At 39.7% G+C, this 21,839-nt stretch overlaps 1 protein-coding gene across 5 annotated transcripts in view; it reads right to left on the bottom strand.

The window, feature by feature from the left end:
• Positions 1-21,839, bottom strand: part of DEPDC5 (DEP domain containing 5, GATOR1 subcomplex subunit) — a 134,121-nt gene that overhangs the window by 93,364 nt on the left and 18,918 nt on the right. For all 5 annotated transcript variants that reach the window (XM_039225513.1, XM_039225521.1, XM_039225536.1 and 2 more), the window contains exons 9-17: positions 20,339-20,417; positions 19,160-19,221; positions 14,277-14,346; positions 13,653-13,725; positions 4,875-4,978; positions 4,510-4,584; positions 1,583-1,717; positions 678-739; positions 461-534 (exon numbers count right to left, since the gene is read on the bottom strand). In XM_039225513.1, coding sequence (XP_039081444.1) covers positions 461-534; positions 678-739; positions 1,583-1,717; positions 4,510-4,584; positions 4,875-4,978; positions 13,653-13,725; positions 14,277-14,346; positions 19,160-19,221; positions 20,339-20,417 — 734 coding nt within the window. The remainder of the gene's footprint in view (positions 1-460; positions 535-677; positions 740-1,582; positions 1,718-4,509; positions 4,585-4,874; positions 4,979-13,652; positions 13,726-14,276; positions 14,347-19,159; positions 19,222-20,338; positions 20,418-21,839) is intronic.

Genomic DNA, 21,839 nt, shown 5'->3' with positions numbered 1-21,839 from the left:
TTTTCTTTTTTTAAAATTTTTTTTTTAATGTTTTATTTATTTCTAGGAGAGAGAGAGAGAGACAGCGTGAGCAGGGGAGGGTCAGAGAGAGAGGGAGTCACAGACTGAAACAGGCTCTGGGCTCTGAGCTGGCAGTCAGCACAGAGCCTGACGCGGGGCTCGAACCCACAAACCGCGAGATCATGACCCAAGCGAAAGTCGGATGCTTAACCGACTAAGCCACCCAGGCGCCCCTAGGCTCCAGGCTCTGAGCTGGCAGTCAGCACAGAGCCCGACGCGGGGCTCGAACCCACGCACCGCGAGATCATGACCTAAGCGAAAGTCGGACGCTTAACCGACTAAGCCACCCAGGCGCCCCGACAAAAGGTATTATAGTAAGAACTTAACAGATGTGAAGAGAAAATGGCAAGGAAGTTATGCAACACCCTTATTATCTACATTGAATCAAGGTTACACCCACCTGTGGTTTATCCAGTGAGGAATATTATAGTCATCACCCAGCCGAGAATCACGAGGTACACTTCGATTATGTAGCTGGAAGGGAAAAAGCCAGTGCAAAGATCAGCTAGAAAACAAGTAGGATGTGGAACTGTTTCAGCTTTTCTATTTTTAAGTAGTCTCAAGATCACTCTAGTACTAGAGACTGGCCTTTAGTAAGCAATCCAAAATCGAATTACCTTGAACAATGGGACAGCATGTAATGGTTGCTCCCCCATGCACACCAAGTCCACGCCAATTCCTAAAAAAGAGAAGACAAAAAGAGTTTAGGGTGTGGGTAAGGGTGGGAAGAAGTAGAGATAAGTATCTCAATCTATTGGCAATATTACTTAACTAAGTCAAGGTATGAGGCAAAGCCGACTTTCCATCCTATGATTTATAACCTCACAGGGCTGCCTACACAACAAAAAAGGAAAGAGATGTATTTTGTCTGCTTCCTCTTTACCAGGTCCCATCACACTTGCCATTATTGAGTGCTTGACAATTAGCCTTGGAATGCTGTGTAGATCATGATTTGTCAAAAAGACAACCCAGGCCTCTATTACTAAAGGAATGGCCAAAAAGGAAAAGGAATCTTGAAATTTCAGTAAGACAGCAAAACAATCCATACTGTTTAACAGAGCTTCTTAATCAACCCAGGATTTACACTTCACCCCCATCTTTTTGAAGCCCAAATTTCATGGAGTCAGGGTTACAAGTTGGGAAAGCATGACATATCACAGAGGCAGGCCTAGATCAGATGATCTGACAGGAATCCCCAAGATGGGCTGATGATACACTGGTTCCTTGAAACAATCCCCCCAAAAAGAGTTCTCCAGTGTTACCTATGTTTGGAAAACTGGGTACCTGTTATACCCACTAGAGATAAAAAAGATATACAAACAAATTAAAACCTGCAATTAGGGTATCTGCTTAAACTGTGTATGACTCACCATTTCCCAAACCAATTTGACCATAGAATTCTTTTTGTCCCCTAACATTATTCATATCCTCAGGATCTCTGATGCACAAAGGGAAAGCTCAGAGTTCTAAGAGTAAGTCAGGTTATAAACACTTGGAGACAGTGCAAACCAGGGAGCATTACCATTATCTATCATTCGCTGCTTGGTCAAGATCATGAGTAGACGGTCCACTTCAAACACACCGACCCCTGGTGTGATCACCACAGACATCTGCCCAGTTCGGTCAAAGTTGCGGTTGATGTAGTGCTTGTCAAACACTTGAAACAAAGTAAAAGTTCCCAAATGAAGATGTTACAGCTTTTCAGAAACAAGCTACTTGCAAGCGTCTCTGTGCCCTCAGAGTATTTTGTCCATGTTTCTATTGCAGCAATTGCCAACTCGGACCTAAATTCTAGTTAGTCGTGTGCACATTTGCCTTTCCCCTTCTACATTAAGAATTTGAACACAAGCTATGCCACTGTTGCCTTTGTTAACACTCCCTCGTTGATGCCTCATATTTAACCTTGTGTAGTCTTAAATGCCCAAATTTCATGTCATTAATTTAAACAATCCATAAATGAGTTTGTATTGAAACTTACAAAAATGAAATATTAATTTAAGACAATATTTAAAAGAGTGGACAGAATCCTGAGATGACTTTGCAAATTTGGCAACTTAATTTTTATTTCTGTCCTGTACAATCCTTACTTTGGAAAACCAAAGATACTCCAATATGACAAAAAGATTTACTAATAAAAGACTCCACACTTGGGTGCCTGACTCTTGATTTCAGCTCATGTCATGATCTCACAGTTCATGTGTTCAAGCCCCTCCTCAGGCTCGACGGTGACAGTGCAAAACCTGCCTAGAATTCTCTCTCTCCTTCTCTCTTTCCCTCTTCTCTCAAATTAAAAAAAAAAAAAAAAAAAGAGACCCCATACATTCCCCCCACCTTTTTAATAGTTTATTATCAAGTTGTTTTCCATATAACACCCAGTGCCCATCCCAACAAGTGCTCTCCTCCATGCCCTCACCCCCTTCCCCTCCCCGCATACCATCAGTCCTCAGTTTGTTCTCAGCATTCAAGAGTCTCTCATGGTTTGCCTCCCTCCCTCTCCACTATTTCCCCCCTTCTTCTCCCCCACGGTCCTCCATTAAGTTCCTCCCAATCCTCCTATATGTGCCAACATATGGTATCTGTCCTTCTCTGCCTGACTTATTTCGCTCAGCATAACACCCTCTAGTTCCATCCATGTTGCTACACATGGCCAGATGTCATTCTTTCTCATTGCCATGTAGTATTCCATTGTATATAGATAAACCACATCTTCTTGATCCATTCGTCCGTTGATGGACACTTAGGCTCTTTCCATGTTTTGGCTATTGTTGAGAGTGCTGCTATGAACATTGGGGTACATGTGCTCCTATGCATCAGCACTCCTGTATCCCTTGGGTAAATTCCTAGCAGTGCTATTGCTGGGTCATAGGGGAGTTCTACTGTTCATTTTTTTGAGGAACCTGCACACTGTTTTCCAGAGGGGCTGCACCAGTTTACATTCCTACCAACAGTGTAGGACGGTGCCCATTTCTCCATATCCTCGCCAGCATCTAGAGTTCTCTGATTTGCTCATTTTAGCGACTCTGACTGGTGTGAGGTGGTATCTCCCTGATGAGGAGGGATGCTGAGCATCATTTCATGTGTCTGTTGGCCATCTGGATGTCCTCTTTGGAGAAGTGTAGACCCCATACTTTAGAATCCCAGCACCTTGGTGTAGACACACAGCAGCTTATAAGCACAATGAAGTGACCACACATCATTACTTCCACTACTGGCCAGTGTCAATGGAAGCCTAACCACAGCTGTGCCAATCAGACTCTCTTATGGGAACACTGAATTCTAAACAGAGAGCAGAGAGCTGACAACAGAGCTGGGAGCTAAACAATGCTCCAGGAATACCTGCTGCTGTATTTCCTAGAGCCACTTTGTTCCCCACCTTCTGAATAATGTTCAAGCCTTTCCTGAGGCCCCACCAGGTCCCTTTATCATGAGAGTAATTTTTTCTTTTGTGTAAACCAATTCAGTAGGTTTCTGTAATTTACAAACAAAGCATATCAGGTAACACATCCAGAGACAAACATATAGAAGTCACACCACACTGTTAAAAAGATTCCCTCTTGGAAGGGAACTGACAGTAGAGGAAGGAAGGAGATCTTCATCGTTACTTGATATACCTCTGATTATTATAATTTTAGAACATGGGTTCCTTTTGTAATTTAAAAAAAAAAAAAGCCTGAGGTTCCTGAGTGGTTCAGTCAGTTAAGCATCCAACTTTGGCTCAGGTCATGATCTCATGGTTTGTGAGTTCAAACTCTACATCAGGCTCACACTGACAGTGTGGAGTCTGCTTGGGATTCTCTCTCTCTTCTGCCCCTCCCCCACTTGCACGCACATGCTTTCTCTCTCTCTCTCAAAATAGATAAAGGTAAAAAAAAAAGATTAAAAAATTATTTAGAAGCAATTGAGGGATAGGGTAGAGAATAGGAGTTTTTAGTGAAACAGCCCAAGGAAGATTCCCTCCAGCTCTTTGTTCTCAGGTTACCATGAGAAGCAGATGAGAATAGCAAGTTAATTCCAAATGGAAGATCTAACAGCTAAATGTTGGCCATTAAAATTGTTCAATCAGGGGTGCCTGGATGGCTCAGTCAGTTGAACATCTGACTTTGGCTCAGGTCATGATCTCACGGTTTGTGGGTTGGAGCGCCACGTCGGGCTCTGTGCTGACAGCTAGCTCGAGCCTGGAGCCTGTTTCAGATTCTCTATCTCCTTCTCTCTCTGACCCTCCCCTGTTCACACTGTCTCTCTCTCTCTCTCTCAGAAATAAATAAAACATTAAAAAAAAAAAAACCTGTTCAATCAGAAGTTACTGCTTCCAGTTAATCTTTGGAATACATGAGTGGAGAGATCTTCAGCTGGATATGGGTCTTTGGACATTAGTAAAAAGAAGTTCATAGTTTATCTTGTGGTAAACAAGACAGATGCCAGACCACCATGACTGGTGTCCCTACTCACCATTGAAGGACAGATTGATGGCCTCTAGGTAGTTTCCTTGTGCTGAGGTAGAATTGTCTCCTTGAGGAAAGCCCTCTGAAGCAAAAGACACAAGAGAAGGAAAAGCATCTCATGAAAGATGAACTCTTAAAGAAGTGGAAAGTGGAGAGTGACTGGCTTCAGAGGTCCCCCTACCCTGTAGTAGGTACACTATTGAACTTACTGCATACATAATGAACAATCAGACCCAAATGAAAATAGAAACCTGACCAGAAGCAGAAACTCTGCCCAGCACTGGGAAGGAAGCAAACATGAGCCTCTTGACTGCCAGCCTCCATCCTACACCTCCTTTCCCTGCTGCACTTTCTGTCATATGAATGCAGTACCTGCCTGTTCCAGTCGCACCAACACTGGATACTGGATAAAGAGTTTTTTAATGGTCACAAGGAGAGACGTCCACTCTTCTCTCCTCTCATTCTGCACCACCACTCTGAAATAAAATAGACATTGAACAGCTATTATATACATCAGGTCCCTCACAGGGTTTCAAAGGAAAGGGGAAGAAGGGATTTTCAGGGTTAAGGTAATTTATCATAATAGTAAGTATTAAAGCCAAGCGCACATAACAAACATTAACAAAGACCTGTATTATCAAGTCACATAGACTGAAAACCAAAAGTAAGAAAATACTTAAAAATTGCCTTGAAATTATATTAATGCTTAGTATTGAGGAGGAACACGAAATCTTCATTATATGAAGATTCTTCATTATATATCACCTAATCATATAATAGGCGGTATATAAAAAGTCTAAAGTAAAATATCTATATGTAGGTTCTACATATATATCCAATAAACAAATCTAGGTCAGGGAACTAGATTAGTAGAAAGAGATAGTAGGAATCTGTTTACTATAGATCTTGTGAACCTAAATATATCAAGCCATGTGAATGTATTACAAAAAATTAAAAAATAGGGGGGCTTGGTGGCTCAGTCAGTTAGGCATCTGACTTCGGCTCAGGTCATGATCTCAAGGTCCATGGGTTCGAGCCCCACATCAGGCGCTGTGCTGACAGCTCTGAACCTAGAGCCTGCTTCAAATTCTGTGTCTCCCTCTCTCTCTGCCCCTCTCCTACTTGCACTCTGTCTCTCTCTCTCAAAAATGAATAAACATTAAAAGAAAAATTTTTTTATTTTATTTTATTTTTTTTTTAATTTTTTTAAAGGAAATTTTTTTTTTTATTTTTTTTTATTTATTTCTAGGAGAGAGAGAGAGAGACAGCGTGAGCAGGGGAGGGTCAGAGAGAGAGGGAGTCGCAGACTCTGAAACAGGCTCCAGGCTCTGAGCTGGCAGTCAGCACAGAGCCCGATGCGGGGCTCGAACCCACGAACCGCGAGATCATGACCTGAGCGAAAGTTGGACGCTTAACCGACTAAGCCACCCAGGCGCCCCTAAAAGAAAAATTTTTTAAATAATAAAATAAAATTAAAAATATATATATATAAACATTTTTCTATTAATCCATTAATTTTAATGCTAGGAATTTATCCTAAAGAAACATAAAGAACCCAGAATAGCCAACCAATACTGAAGAAGAACAAAGTTGGAAAACTAACACTATCCAACTTCGAGACTTACTATGACGCTACAGATAAAGCTAAAGATAGTGTGGCACTGGTGAAAGAGTAGACAAATAGATCAATGGGACAGAATAGAGGGCCCAGAAACAGAACCCCCAAAACATAACAAAAGACAAAAGTATGAAATATAACCAAAGAAGCAAAGATAACACAATGGAACAAAGACATTCTTTTCAACAAATGGTGCTGGAGCAAGAGGACATCCACACGTAAAAAATAAGAAAAGAAAAAGAATCTAGATATAGACTATACACCCTTCATAAAATTAACTCAAAATAGATCATAGATCAAAATATAAAATGTGAAACTATAAAACTCCTAAAAGATAATATACCAGAAAATCCCATGACCCTAGTTAGGGTGATGACTTTTTTTTTAAGTTTTATTTATTTTGAGAGAGAGAGAGAGCGTGCATGCGGGCGAGAGTGAGTGCTGGCAGGGAAAGGGCAGACAAAGAGGGAGAGATAATCCCAAGCATATTCCACACTGTGAGCACAGCATCTGACATGGGACTCGAACTCACCAACTATGAGATCATGACCTGAGCCAAAATCAAGTTGGACACTTAACTGACTGAGCCACCTAGGTGCCCCTAGGGCGGTGACTTTTTAGATTCAACACCAAAGCCACAATCCATGAAAGAGAAAAATTTATAAGCTAGAACTTATTAAAATTAAATAACTTCTGCTCTGGGAAAGACAATGACAAGAGAATTAGAAGACAAGACACAGACTAGAAAATAATGTCAGCAAAAAACACATCTGATATAGGACTGTCATCCAAAAACATAAAGAACTCTTAAAATTCAACAATCAGAAAACAAACTATGAATTTAAAGACAGGCAGAATACTGAACAGACACCTCACCAAAAAAGAAATACACATGGCAAATAAGCATATGAAAAGATGCTCCACATCATATCGTATGGGGGTAAGGGCACCTGGGTGGCTCAGTCGGTTAAGCATCCGACTTCGGCTCAGGTCATGATCTTAAGGTTCGTGAGTTCGAGCTCCGCATTGGGCTCTGTGCTGACAGCTACTCAGAGCCTGGAGTGTGTTTCAGATTCTGTGTCTCCCCCTCTCTCTGACCCTCCCCTGTTCACGCTCTTTCTCTCAGAAATAAATAAAAACATTATAAATAAATAAATAAATAAATAAATAAAACAGCAATACGGGACTACTGTATGCCTATTAGAATGGCCAAAATCTAGAACACTGACAATATCAAATGCTGGTGAGAATATGGAGCAATAGGAAGTTTCTTTTTCTTTTTTTTCTATATCAATGTATTCTTTTTTTTTTTTTTTTACAAATAGTTTATTGTCAAATTAGTTTCCACATAATACTCAGTGCTCATCCCCACAAGCGTCCTCCTCCATGCCCATCCCCCCTCCCCCCCACGTCCATCAGTCCTCAGTTTTTGTCAGCATTCAAGAGTCTCTCATGGTTTGCCTCTCTCCCTCTCCCCCACCATTTCCGCCCTTCTTCTCCCCCTTGTTCCTCCGTCAAGTTCCTCCTAATCCTCCTATACGTGCAAACATGTGATATTTGTCCTTCTCTGCCTGACTTATTTCGCTCAGCATAACACCCTCAAGGTCCATCCATGTTGCTACACATGGCCAGATTTCATTCTTTCTCATTGCCATGTAGTATTCCATGGTATAGATAAACCACATCTTCTTGATCCATTCATCTGTTGATGGACACTTAGGCTCTTTCCATGTTTTAGCTATTGTGGAGAGTGCTGCTATGAACATTGGGGTACATGTGCTCCTATGCCTCAGCATTTCTGTATCCCTTGGGTAAATTCCTAGCAGTGCTATTGCTGGGTCATAGGGGAGTTCTATTGTTAGTTTCCTGAGGAACCTCCACACTGTTTTCCAGAGGGGCTGTACCAGTTTACATTCCCACCAACAGTGTAGGAGGGTGCCCGTTTCTCCACATCCTCGCCAGCATCTAGAGTTCTCTGATTTGCTCATTTTAGCCACTCTGACTGGCGTGAGGTGGTATCTCAGTGTGGTTTTGATTTGTATTTCCCTGATGAGGAGGGATGCTGAGCATCGTTTCATGTGACTGTTGGCCATCTGGATGTCCTCTTTGGAGAAGTGTCTGTTCATATCTTCTGCCCATTTCTTCACTGGGTTGTTTGTTTTTCGGGCATGTAGTTTGGTGAGTTCCTTATAGATTCTGGATATTAACCCTTTATCTGATATGTCATTTGCAACTATCTTTTCCCATTCCGTTGGTTGCCGCAATAGGAAGTTTCATTCACTGTTGGTGGGAATGCAAAATAATGAAGCCACTTTGGAAAACGGTTTGGTGGTTCTTACAAAACTAAATATACTCCTATCATATGATCTAGCAATCGTACTCCTTGGTATTTGCCCAAATTAATTGAAAATTTACATCCACACATGGATAATTATAACTGCCAAAACGTGAAAGCAACCAAGATGTCCTTCAGTAGATGAATGGACAAACTGTGATATATCCAGACAATGGAATACTATTGAGTGCTAAAAAGAAATAAGCTATTGAGCCATGAATATTATTTAAATGTATATTATTCAGTGAAAAGCTAACATGAAATCGTTATATACTATATGATTCCAATTCTAGGACTTTCTGGAAAAGGCAAAAAACTGTGCAGACTCTAGAAAGATCGGTGCTTGCCAGGAGATGTGGGTTGGGGGGAAGAGATAAGTGAAACACTGATGATTTTTATAGTGAAAATATTCTATAATAATGGAGACATGTCATTATATATTTGTTCAAACCCACAAAATATACAACACCAAGAGTGAACCCTAAGATTAACTAAGCGATTATGGTATATCTGTGTACATTCATTAATTATAACAAATGCACACTCTGGTGAGGGATGTTGATAATGGGGGCAAGGGCATTATGTATGTGTGGGTATAGGAGTTATGTGGGAAATCCCTGTACCTTCTCTCAATTTTGCTATGAACCTAAAGCTGCTTTAAAAAAATAAAGTCAAATTTTTTTAAAAAAAGCAAGAAACAGTCAGAAATGTATAACTATATATCTATTTATCACAGTGGTACATAATTCAATTTGAAAATTAAAAAATATTAAACATCTAACAATAAGGAATTAAATTATGACAAAATTTCAGACTATGACAAATATTACATAATTATCAAAAATGACACGATCCTCTTTGATAATTGTTTAACATGAGTAATGGGTATATGAAGTCTCATAATGCTATTCTCTCTACCAGAGTACATTTTACATTCATTATGTAAAAATAGCTTCATATACTGTTAAGCTACAAGAGCCCTCAAGAGTCCAGGAATTAGGGGTGTTGGGCTGGTTCAGTTGGTACAGCATGCAACTCTTAATCCTGGGGCTGTGAGTTCAAGCCCCATGCTGGATGTAGAGATTACTTAAAAAATAAAATCTTAAAAGAGGTTCTAGGAGTCCACTGAAGTGCTATGAAAAATTTATCAGCATAAAGGGATAAATAGTGATGTTTATCTCGGGGGAAGAAATAGCCCATCACTTCCATGAAATTCTCACAGGGATACAGGACCCAAAAGAAAATCAACAAATAATTTAAAGTAGGATCACTATGGGGTTGAAGAATACAATGGTCAAAAGCAGACTCTGAACTAGACTTAGTCAAATGCAAATGCCATCATTTAATCCTCCACGGCTTTGGATAAGTTAAACTCTTGTGTCCAAGTTTCTACGTCTATACAATGGGACAAGAGTACCATCACAAGGAATGCTGTGATATTTACATGAAACAGAGATGCTTAAAGTACTTAGAATCAGGGCCTATACATAATAAATCATGAATACAAATGATAATTATTACCATCTTATTATTAACCTCCATAGTGGAGACACTATTATTTTCTATTTTGTGCTCTCCTATAGATTTTTCAAAATTTCTACAACAAAGATGCATTATTTCTTCAGTGATATAAAAAGGTAATCTGATAAGTGAGAAAGGAAATACAGCTGACCCTTGAACAACATGGGGGCTAGATGTTCCTGACTTGTGCAACTGAAAATCTGCATATGTTTTGACTCCCTGAAAACTTGACCAGAAGCCCCTTACTGATGAAGAGTCTATTAACATACTATGTACATTACAAATATTATATATTATATTCTTACAATAAAACTAGACGAAAATAAGTGTTATTAAGAAAACTGTAAAGGGGGTGGGGGTTACTGGGTGGCTCAGTTGGTTAAGTTTCTGACTCTCAATTTGGCTCAGGTCATGATCTTGTGGTTTGTGAGTCTGAGCCCTGAGTTGAGCTCTGCACTGGCAGCGTGAAGCTTGCTTGGGATTCTCTCTCTCTGTCTCTCTCTCTTCTCCTCCCCTATTTGCACTTTCTCTCTCTCAAAATAAATTTAAAAAAAAGAAAAAATAAAATCATAAGGAAAATACCTTTATAGTACTGTCTTGTATCTATTGAAAGAAACCCAGATATAAGGGGATCCATGCAGTTCAAACCCATGTGGTTCATAATGGAAAAACTAACACAAAAGATTAAGCTAATAATGACGCATTATTCTAAAAAGAAATCTGGATCAGGAAAAACATTTCAATAAGGAATATTACAACAAGGAACATTACAACAATTGGCAAAATCTAACATTCTCTTACGACGTCCTTATTCTTAAAAGATGATAATGAAGTAGAAAATAATCATGTGTCTACTAAATGTTAGTAACTGGTAAATCTAGGTGAAAAGTATACAGATTCATCATATTCCTCTTTTAATGTCCTCATAATTGAAAAAATTTTAAGATGGGGCGCCTGGGTGGCTTAGTCGGTTGGGCGTCCGACTTTCGCTTGGGTCATGATCTTGCGGTTCGCGGGTTCAAGCCCCGCATCGGGCTCTGTGCTGACTGCCAGCTCGGAGCCTGGAGCCTATTTTGGAGTCTGTGTCTCCCTCTCTCTCTGACCCTCCCCTGCTCATGCGGTCTCTCTCTCTCCTAGAAATAAATAAAAATATATTTAAAAAAAAAAAAAAGAAAAAATTTTAAGATAAAAAGTTAAAAAGGTTCCCCCCAAAATTGTGGCTTATCCACAATCACTGGTTTTTAAAATATATATATAATTACAAAAGAATATTTATTCTTTAGGAATGCTATTACAAAGTTGAGAAGGGAGAGAAAAATACAAATTGGCATTTGGTGTTGGCTTGAGACTTAGGAAGGAACTAGCTACAAAGAAATATGTTTAAGGCTCCAGGCTGGGGGTAAGGTAGAGGATTGGCTATCTGAGACAAAAACTAAACCCACAGAGTAAACTGTTACTGTAGAACAGTGAGACTGTCTTTCAGGATCTAAGGTAGGAAGGGAAACTAACAAAGAGCTCCTCCTCTCAGTTACAGAAGGAAAGTCTAAGGAAGCAAGACTGAATCAATGATGGAGTAGCGCGGAGTAGTGTGTTTGAGAGAAGCAATCTTTAACAAGTATAGTAAGTTGATGAAATGTGCTCAGTTTCAAAAGACTTGGTTTTTACTTAAACATAAAATCTTGGTACCTCAGGCAAGAATAAATCAATCCATTTAAAATCTACAAAGCAAAAGGGTTTCTTTTTTTTTTTTTTTTTTTTTTAATGTTCAGACATTTTTGCGAAAGAGAGAAAGAGTGTGAGCAGGGGAGGGGCAGAGAAAATCCTAAGAAGGCTCTGCGCTGACAAGAGAACCCAATGCAGGGCCTGAACTCACAAACCATGAGATGAAGTCAGATGCTCAACCAACTGAGCTACCACCCAGGTGCCCCCAAAAGGGATTTTAAGTCTGTTTTGAGATCTACTCTAGAGCCAAGAATCATGTGATAAATTTCTCCACAGATCTGAGAGTTTAAAAGATCAAGGGCCTTCAGCCCCAGGTCACGGAGCAACGTCATCTGACTGTATCTGCTATGCTTCTATCATCTCACAAAGCATCCCCTTATTCAGGGCCACAGTCAGGACGTCTAGACTGATCTGCATTCTTGTAGTGATGCAGCGTGAAGTACAGGGCATCAACAATGAGGTATGTCTTACGAAAAAGGTCCAACCTAAATTCCATCAAGTCCTTAGAGAGGGCTTCTCAACCTCAGCACTACTGTTAGTTACCTTGAGCTAAATAACTACAGTGGGGGCTGTCCTGTGTGCACTGCAGGATGCAGAGCAGCATCCCTGGCCTCTACCCAGCAGGTATCAGTTGTAGAACCTCTCCCTTTTTACCGCCCCTATACCATTTTGACCAAAAGGAAAAAAGTCTCTAGACAGTGCCAAATGTCCATGGTGAGTGGAGAGGGCAGCTAAATTGCCTCATTTATAACCTCTGGTTTATAGAAAATAAGCACCACCACAAGGATGCAATCAGACAAATCCAGAAAGGGTCTTTTACAGCCTCCCTACTCAAAATGGGGTGCAGAGACCAACATATGCAAGCACAGGACCTAGTTGGACAAGCAGAATCTCAGGCCCATCCCAGGACTTCCAAACTGATTGGACTCAGAATGATCCCCAGGAGAGGTTCATAGGAACATGAAAGATTGGAAAGCACAATACTACAGAACTACCAACTTAGTCTTCAACACATCACATGTTTGGGGGCAAAAAGGAAGGGTGAAATTGCTTTACATCAACACTTAACAGGGGCGCCTGGGTGGCTCAGTTGGTTGAGACTCTGACTTCAGCTCAGGTCATAATCTTGCAGTTTGTGAGTTTGAGCCCTGCGTTGGGCTCTGTGCTGATGGCTCAGAGCCTGGAGCCTGTTTCAGATTCTGTGTCTCCCTCTCTCTCTGACCCTCCCTCGATCATGCTCTGTCTCTCTGTCTCTCAAAAAAATAAATAAATGTTAAAAAAATTTTTTAAAAGACTTAACAAGCAGACTAAACATAAGTTACTTCAGACACAATTAATGAAACCTAAATATGTACTAGATATTGGATGATATAGAGTTGACTTTGTCCAATGTGACCATGATATTGTGGTTATATGTGAAATCGACCTTATTTTTTAGATATGCATAAGAACGAAATATCATAGTATTTATAATTTACTCTAAAATAAAATATAGCCTAAAAACAGATGAAGCAAACGTGGCATAATAATAGCTGTTAAATCTAGGTGTTAGGTGTATGAATTCATCATATTATTTATTCTTCGTTTCTGTGAGTTTGAAATTTTTCACAGCACAAAGTTTAGAAAATGCAATGTGGTATCCTGGATTAGATGCTGGAATGAAAAAAGATATATAAAGTGGGAAAACTGATGAAATCTGAGAACTGTAACTGAACTTTAGTTAATAGTAATACACCAGTGCTAATCTCATACTTTTGACAAATGTACCATAGTTATGAAATGTTAAAAGGGAAAACTGGCTGAAGTGTATATTTGAACTCTCTGTGCTACCTTTGCAACTTCCCTGTAAACCTATTGTTATTCCAAAATGAAAAGGTTAATTTGTTTTAACTTAGGAAAGAAAAGGCCAAAAAAAAAAAAAAAGTGAGGGGGCATAGCAAAGCCTCAAACATACTTATAAAAGTCTTCATAGTACCGTCCTTTGTGATCCTGTCGAATTGAGGCTCGGTTTATTTCAGGAAATTCATCTGAAAAAGAGAAAACAACACATGTAAATTTGATTGAGAAGAGAAATTCAGTTTACCTGCTCCTCCTTCTAGGTTAAAGATCTGCATCACCAGGGGCGCCTGGGTGGCTCAGTGGGTTAAGCATCTGATGCTGTCTCAGGTCATGATCTCATAGTTATTAGTTCAAGCCCCACGCTGGGCTGTGTACTGACAGCTCAGAGCCTGGCGTTTGCTTTGAATTCTGTATTCTCCCACTGAATTCTTCTGAATTCTCCCACTCTCTCTGCCCCTCCCCTGCTCATGCACTGTCTCTCTCAAAAATAAACATTAAAAAAAAAAGGTTTTCATCACCAGAATAAATGAACAAATAAATGAAATAAATTATGTATCGAGTTTGCTTTAAGATGAATCATGGCCCACAGACTTCCTACATCCCCTAACGGACTATGTTATTTTCCATTTTACCCTGTGCTCATAACAGAAAAAGTGGGAAAGCTGAGCATTGCAAACGGCAAGATGATAAGGAATGGATGGAAAGCTTAACAAAAAAGAACTATAGGAGAAAGACTTACCAAGAGATTTTGCATCATAGAAAGTTCTAGAAAACAGGACCACTGTCACTTCATGACTACAGTTCTTCTCCTAGGAATAAGTGGAGAAAAAGAGCTCAAGCTTATTTCATTCGCTTCATGATGAAGCAGCCTGATTTAACATAATATTATCAATTCTAGGAGACCCAATGGCAGCACACTATATTGGATGATGTCACATCATTGTAGGTTGCATGATCCAGTGAACAGAGGACTGTTGGAGTGAGAAAATGCAGGTTGAGTCCTGGCCCTGAAATTTAACACTATGTGATCTCGGGCAATAGTCACAGAAAAGCAAAAAGTGCTTTGAAAACAGTAAATCACCAATACATATGGGTCACTATTTCTCAGCTCTTGATTTGACATGAACTAGATGAGCCCAGTGTCAAAGGATCATGGTATTTGTACCTGCTCCATGTTGTTTTTAAAATTTCTTCAGAACCATAGTTTAGGAACAAGAACAAAACACAAGATGGTGTAAGTAAGAATTAACTACAACCCCAACATCCTACCACTGTCATAAAATCAGGGTTGGGAGCTGCTCGAGATGCAGCAGTTAAAGCCAGGGTGATGAAGTACCTTTGGATTAAGATGAGGACTAGTGGGAATAAACAATTCATGGAGTCTGGAAATCAATGTTCTGGAAAGAGGGTGTTTACAGATGGCATGAAATGTGGCTTGCCCCAGTAAGCCAGCAAGCCCAGTTTCAGTTCCTCCCAGATCTTTGAAGATGGGTGCTTACACAGACCAACCCTGTCCCTAACCCACCAGGCTCACTGATTACACAACTCAGCATTCACCATGTAGGGTATATATACAACATGATGCACATAACATGTCACCTTATATTCCCCCATGGATATATCTCAAGTGGACCGAAATTCCTAAATTCAAGCCACAGCACCACGAGCAGAACGCTAGGAAAGAGCAAATCTTTATTAGCCATCAACTAATGTATTGGATGCCCAGTGCTCCAAACTCAACTTCAAATTTAACTCATTTTGGTATAAGTGATATATAGAAAAAAAATGCCTTACAACGAATGGGATGGTATGGGCATTTGAGTCTCTCATCTCATGTGATGGTGGGGATAGCATACAATAGGTGCATGGCCTGGGGTTATAAAAATACAGACAGGACAGCAGAGAGGTCACGATCTCAGGGTAGCTCTGGGAGAATGGATGGCATGAAATTAGAATTCTCATTTTGCTTTTACATGCTGTTGATCATAGATAAGTTGCCCAACTTCACTGAGCTGTACTTTCCATACCAGTATTAATAGGAGTAAGAGGATTAAGTGAGATAATGTGGGCAAAACACGTATCATGATACCCAGTATGTCAAAATACTCAATAAATGTTAATTACGACTACTACTATTATTCCCCCCACTACCATATTTTGGGCTCTGAAATGAATTCATGAACTCTCATGCTTGATCCAGTTGCCACAGTGTTAGCTGTAAGTCATTCAACAGGAGGTATAAAGAATCGCCTGGTGGCTCAGTCAATTGAGTAACCAACTCTTGATTTTGGCTCAAGTTATGATCTCATGGTTTGTGGGATCGAGTCCCATGTTGAGCTCTGCATTGTGCAGCACAGAGCCTACCTGGGATTCTCTCTCCCTTTCTCTCTGCATCTCCCCTGTTCTCATTCTCTCTCACAAATAAAAAATAAACTTAAAAAACTAAAAAAGTATAAACAACCTTCACCAAATATCATTAAATCAATAGAGTGACGACAGAAAGTTATTTTAATTCCTTTTCAAGCTCCTGCTTTAAAACCAAGTTCTTGACTTTAAAAAAATAAACAAATCCTAAGAGCGAAGTCCTATAAACTAATGACTAAACCTATTCCAAACCCTGCACCTATATCTAATAAAAAAAATCCACGCACAGAATCTAGGGTGAGGGGACATTTAAGGCACTGAGCCTTGAAATGAACGTTTTCACACACCCAATACTGAAATGGCCATTTATGTTGTCCAAGGTGACCATTATTCAGCCCACCTCAAACTTTAGCCCCTGTACTCAGGCAGACACAAAGTCCTGATCACTGTTAAGTCACACGACTGCAGAAGCCTCCTCGCTGCTCTGCTTAATTCCATGTGTCACTTCACCACATTGCTCCTGGCCACTTAGACTACTCCTTCCTCAAATTCTCCCTGGCTTTGATCATACTGACCACTTGATTGAGAATCTTTAATAGCTCCCACACTTCCTGTCAGGTCCAAACTTCCTGGCTTGATGCGACCCCATCCTTCTAATCCATCTTATTACTTAATTATTCCCTACACTAACCCTCTGTGAAGTCACCTAAGACCATACCCTACTCTCATGCCCATCTACATCCTTTTGGTCAAACTGTTCATCTGACACAACCTCTCCATCTTCCTTTTCAACCATCCAAAACTTCCTCAGTCTTCCAGGTCCAAATTCAAAACTAAATAAAATTCTAACCCCTAAAACATATGGCTTGCTATTGTTTCAAATATGTAGATGGAAGCTCCCCAGCAGATCTGTAACTTCTCTGAGGGTAATCATTGTCTTTCTATTTCTGTACCCTTCAGAGTTGACAGACAGTGCTCCCATATTGCTGAGGTAAGAAGATGGTACTTAAGATTCAACTGAGACCCTACTATGTACAGATACTTTACAACACCTTGTGAGGCAGGTACTATTATAATTTCCATTTTGAAGAAAAGAAAACAGAAGCTCAGAGAGACTGACTACTTCTCCAAGATTTAAAAAAATAAAATCTAATCAAAGCAGAACCATAATTTTAAGCCCAGATTGTTTCTATCCAAACTCCCTGTTGTTTGCCATTACATAATGTGACCTCAAATAGCTCTCCTACATTAGGTCTTTGATCCACCTTGAGTTAATTTTTGTATATGATGTGAAGTAAGAGGTCCAAATTCATTCTGCATATGGATATTCAGTTGGCTCAGAACCATTTGTTGAAGAGACTGTTCTTTCTCTCATTGAATGGACTTGACATCCTTGTCTAAAATCACAGGTGTATAGATTGATTTCTGTACTCTCAATTCTTTTCCAATGATTTATAGATCTATCTAAATGCCAGTGCATTTTAGCTTTGTAGTAAGTTTTGAAATTAGGAAGTGAGAGGCCTCCAACTTTGTTGTTCTTTCTCAAGGTTGTTTTGGCTACGCAGAATCCCTTGCAATTCTACATAAATTTTACAATTAGCTTTTCCATTTCTGCAAAAAAGAAAGGTCACTGGAATTTTGATAGGGACTGAACTATAGTTTGAGTACTATTGCTATTTTAATGATATTAAGTCTCCCAATCTATGATCATGGGTTGGTTCTTTTCATTTATTTAGATCTTTATTAATCTCTTTCAGCAACATTTTGTAGATTTTAGCATACAAATCTTGCACCTCCTTGGGTAAATTAATTCAAAATATTTTACACTCTCTGATGTTCTTGTATATAGAATTTTTTTTTTAATTTTTTTAAGTTTTTTTTTTTATTTATTTCTAGAGAGAGAGAGTGAGCAGGGGAGGGTCAGAGAGAGAGGGAGTCACAGACTGAAACAGGCTCCAGGCTCTGAGCTGGCAGTCAGCACAGAGCCCGACGCGGGGCTCGAACCCACGAACCGTGAGATCATGACCTAAGCGAAAGTCGGACACTTAACCGACTAAGCCACCCAGGCGCCCCTGTATATAGAATTTTTTTTAAGTTAATTCTCTTTTTAATTTTTAAAAAATTTTTAATGTTTATTTTTGAAAGACAGAGAGACAGAGCATGAGCAGGGGAGGGGCAGACAGAGAGGGAGACACAGAATCTGAAGCAGGATCCAGGCTCTGAGTTCTCAGCAGCCAGCCCGATGCAGCGCTCAAAGTCATTAACTGCAAGATCATGACCCGAGCCGAAGTTGGCCACTTAACCGACAGAGCCACCCAGGAGTGCTTTAATTTTTGTTTTAAATTTATTTTGAAAGAGAGAAAGAGAGTGAGTGGGGAAGAGGCAGAGAAAGAGGGAGAGAGAATCCCAAGCAGGCTCTTCACTGGCAGTGCAGAGCCTGACACAAGGCTGGAACTCACAAACTGTGAGATCATGACCTGAGCCAAAACCAGGAGTCAGATGCCCAACAAACTGAGCAACCCAGGTGCCCCAATTGAATTCTCTTTTTAAAATTTAATTCCTTGGGGGCGCCTGGGTGACTTAGTTGATTAAGTATCTGACTTTTAATCTCAGCTCAGGTCAGATGACGATCACAGGATTGTTGAGTTCAAGTCCCTGGTTGGGCTCAGTGCTGGGCATGAACCTACTTAAATAAGTACATACATACAATTTAATTCTTTGTTTCTCAATTTCCTGTTCAAAGTGTTCATTGCTGATGAAATACAGCTGATTATGTGCGTTGATTTTGTAACCTTGCAGCTTTGCTGAACCCATTTATTAGCTCTAATAGTTTTTTGGTGGATTTTTAAAGATCTTCTACATATAAGAGATCATCTGTGAATGGAAATAGTTTTAATAGTTTTAATCCTTCTTTTCCAATATGCATGCTTTCTATTTCTTTTTCTTGCCTTGTTGCTGAGGCTAAAACTTCAAGTACAATGCTGAACACCAGTGGTGACAGCAGGCATCCTTACCTTGTTCCTAATCTATTAAGGAGGGAAGTTTTTAGTCTTTCACCATTGAGTCTGATGTCAGCTGTGGGTTTCTCATAAATGACCTTTATCATGTTGAGGTGGTTAAAGTAATTAAATCTACAGTCTTATAAACTTGGGCTTTAGCTAAGAAACTTGATAAAGGCAGCTTAACAGAAAGAGTGTATGTCTAAAACCTGCAATGAATAATGTTTACATAATGAGATTTATTGCATAAGAAACATACCTTCCACTTGGTAAAGAGATCAGCAAGGAAACCATTCACAGCTTTCTCAAAATATAGATCCCCTGAAAAGCAACAATGAGAAGAGGGTAAGGATTATCTTTATTTCTTGTTTACAATATCTTCTCTCAGTAAAGTAGCAGGAATAAGACCAAAGAGAAGGTGGGTTCTGCTGTATCTTAAAACAAGATCCTAAAAGTCAGATGTATAGAAGTGTTCAACTTAGACTTTCTATCAAGCCAAATTTAATATCTGCCTCACTAAGAGGCCATAGCTCCAAGGTAAAATCCAAGACTGAAACGCTTTGATGATTTTAAAATACAGTATTCGGGCGCCTGGGGGGCTCACTTGGTTAAGTGTCTAACTCTTGATTTTGGCTCGGGTCATGGTCTCACGAATCATGGGTTAAAGCCCCAAACTGTTCAAGCTGACAGCATTGAGCCTTCTCAGGACTCTCTCTCCCTCCCTCACTCTCTCTGACCCTCTCCCATACACTCCCCCCAAAAAAATAAACTTTTATTTAAAAAAGAAAAATACAGTGTTATCTTCAGAATGAGAGGAGGAATAAATATCTACTAAATGTGAATATTTCACAATGATGCTTAAAGTTGGTTAGAAGATGACCCTGGGCATTCACTGAATTATCATTTGCAGTTCCTGCTGTTCTTGAGTGACCTTGATGACCCATGGCAGAAATTAGCTTATAATTTCTCTAAACACAAATGTGAAATACATGCACCATAGGGTTGGTGTGTTGGACACAGTATTCACACCTCATGGCAGCTTTACTGTCCTCTTCTCATTACATAGTAATTCTAATAAAACAAAACAAACATGGGGATTTCTATGAGTGATAAGAGAAATGAAAGATATCAAAGAAAGTGCTGGTTCCTACTCACAGAGTGACTTTATGACTTTTTGACTGTACTTACAGAACAATTAAAGATCTGAGAAGTTAGATTTTGCATTAATACCTTACAGCATTTCATGGAATTCATCAAATAAATAAATGTGTATGTATAAAATATTTACTTTCAGTGTATTTATTTTGGCATTTGAAGATTTATAAAGATCTCAAGATATATTTTTAGAGAATGTCAATGTCTTGCTATAAAATACCATTTTGGGGGAAACCAAAAATATCTACCAAAAGGAACAAAAACAATCACTTAAGGACAGTACCATAAATATCGAAATCCCACATTTCACAGCTCATTTGAATAAATATGTAAACCATAGCCGACGTAGAACGGAATACCACCTGAAATAAAAACGCAGTTGTATTAAAATGCAATAATGTAGTGAGTTTCAGTTGTACAAGAAGAAAAAGTTCTGTAGATTCATTTCACAACAATGTAAATGTACTTAACGCTATTGAACCATACATTTTAAAATGGTTAAGATGTGGGACCCCTGGCTAGGTCAGTCTGGAGAGCATGTTACTCCTGATCTCAGGGTTCTAAATTCGAGCCACACATTGAGTGCAGAGACTACTTAAAATCTCAAAAAATAAATAAAAGAAAATGGTTAAGACAGTATATCTTATATGTTTTTAGACCTGCCCCCCAAAAAAAGCAGTGATGGAAGATTTTTCTTGTGACATGGGATTTCTAAAAGCAAGCTTCATCCCTTACATCATAAACTCTGAAGAGAAGATCCTATCCCTGCCTTCTAAGAAATTATAGTAGAGGATTAAGATGTGCAAAAGATAGCAATAGCTACAAACATTCCATGAAGGTTCTCATAAGAAACACAGGAGAAAGGGCAATAAATGTACCTGGGAAAGTCAAGAAAAGCTCATTATGAATGTAGAACTTGGGCTAAGATATGCCAGTTGATGAGCTGCCAGTCTAATAAATTATAATTCACATCGTACATGCCCTTCATACCCAGACTACCTCAGAAACTAGAAAGGCTTTCCAGAAGCAAGGAAGCCTGAGAGGAGTGCAGAGGGATGGGTGAGTAGCTTGTAAGGGGGGAAGGCAGGATCTAAGTGCTCCAGGCAGGAGAGAGCAGTATGTGCAAAGATAGAGAGGCAAGAGAGAATTGTGGCATGTTTGAGGAATAGCAAATGGTTCCCAAGAGCAGGACAGTTTGGCGTGGGAGGGTTTGGAGCGGGGCGTGTGTGTGGCACATATGGGAGAAGTGATGAAATGAGCTTCAGACTCAACTACCTCCCCAGATTTCTCCTCTCAGAAGTCCAACAGGCGTCTTACAAATATCTTCTCTCAATTGCTCCCAAATGTCTCCTCCTCAGTCTTCCTCATCTCATAATGACACCAACATCTGTCTATCAAGCTGATCAATTCTTCTTTCCTTCATTCTTTGTATCCAATGCATCAGCAAGTTTTGTGGACCCTACCCCAAAATGTATCCCAAGTCTGCCCACATGTCTCCATTGCTACAGCTCCAGCCTTAGTCCATGCCATAGTCTTCTAACTTCCTAAGTTGTTTCTCTGCTTCTACTCTTGACCCTACAAACAATGCTCTACACAGAGCCAGAGTGGCTACAGCACGTACCATGGATGCCTGTGCCACATCCTTTCTTCTTATGTAATGGGAAGCTGACGCTATTGCGGGAGGCAAGGGACCAAATCAAAATACTAAACCTCCCAGCTTCCTGAGTAGTTGTATGTGACTAAATTCAGTAAGATGTTAATAGAAATGTCACATCCTGAAGCTG

Source organism: Hyaena hyaena, unplaced genomic scaffold (genome assembly GCF_003009895.1).
Source record: "Hyaena hyaena isolate Hyena2069 unplaced genomic scaffold, ASM300989v1 scaffold_19, whole genome shotgun sequence".
NCBI classification, from domain to species: Eukaryota; Metazoa; Chordata; class Mammalia; order Carnivora; family Hyaenidae; genus Hyaena; species Hyaena hyaena.
Note: the sequence above shows the minus strand (reverse complement) of the source record. Positions and strands in the feature narration are given on the sequence as shown.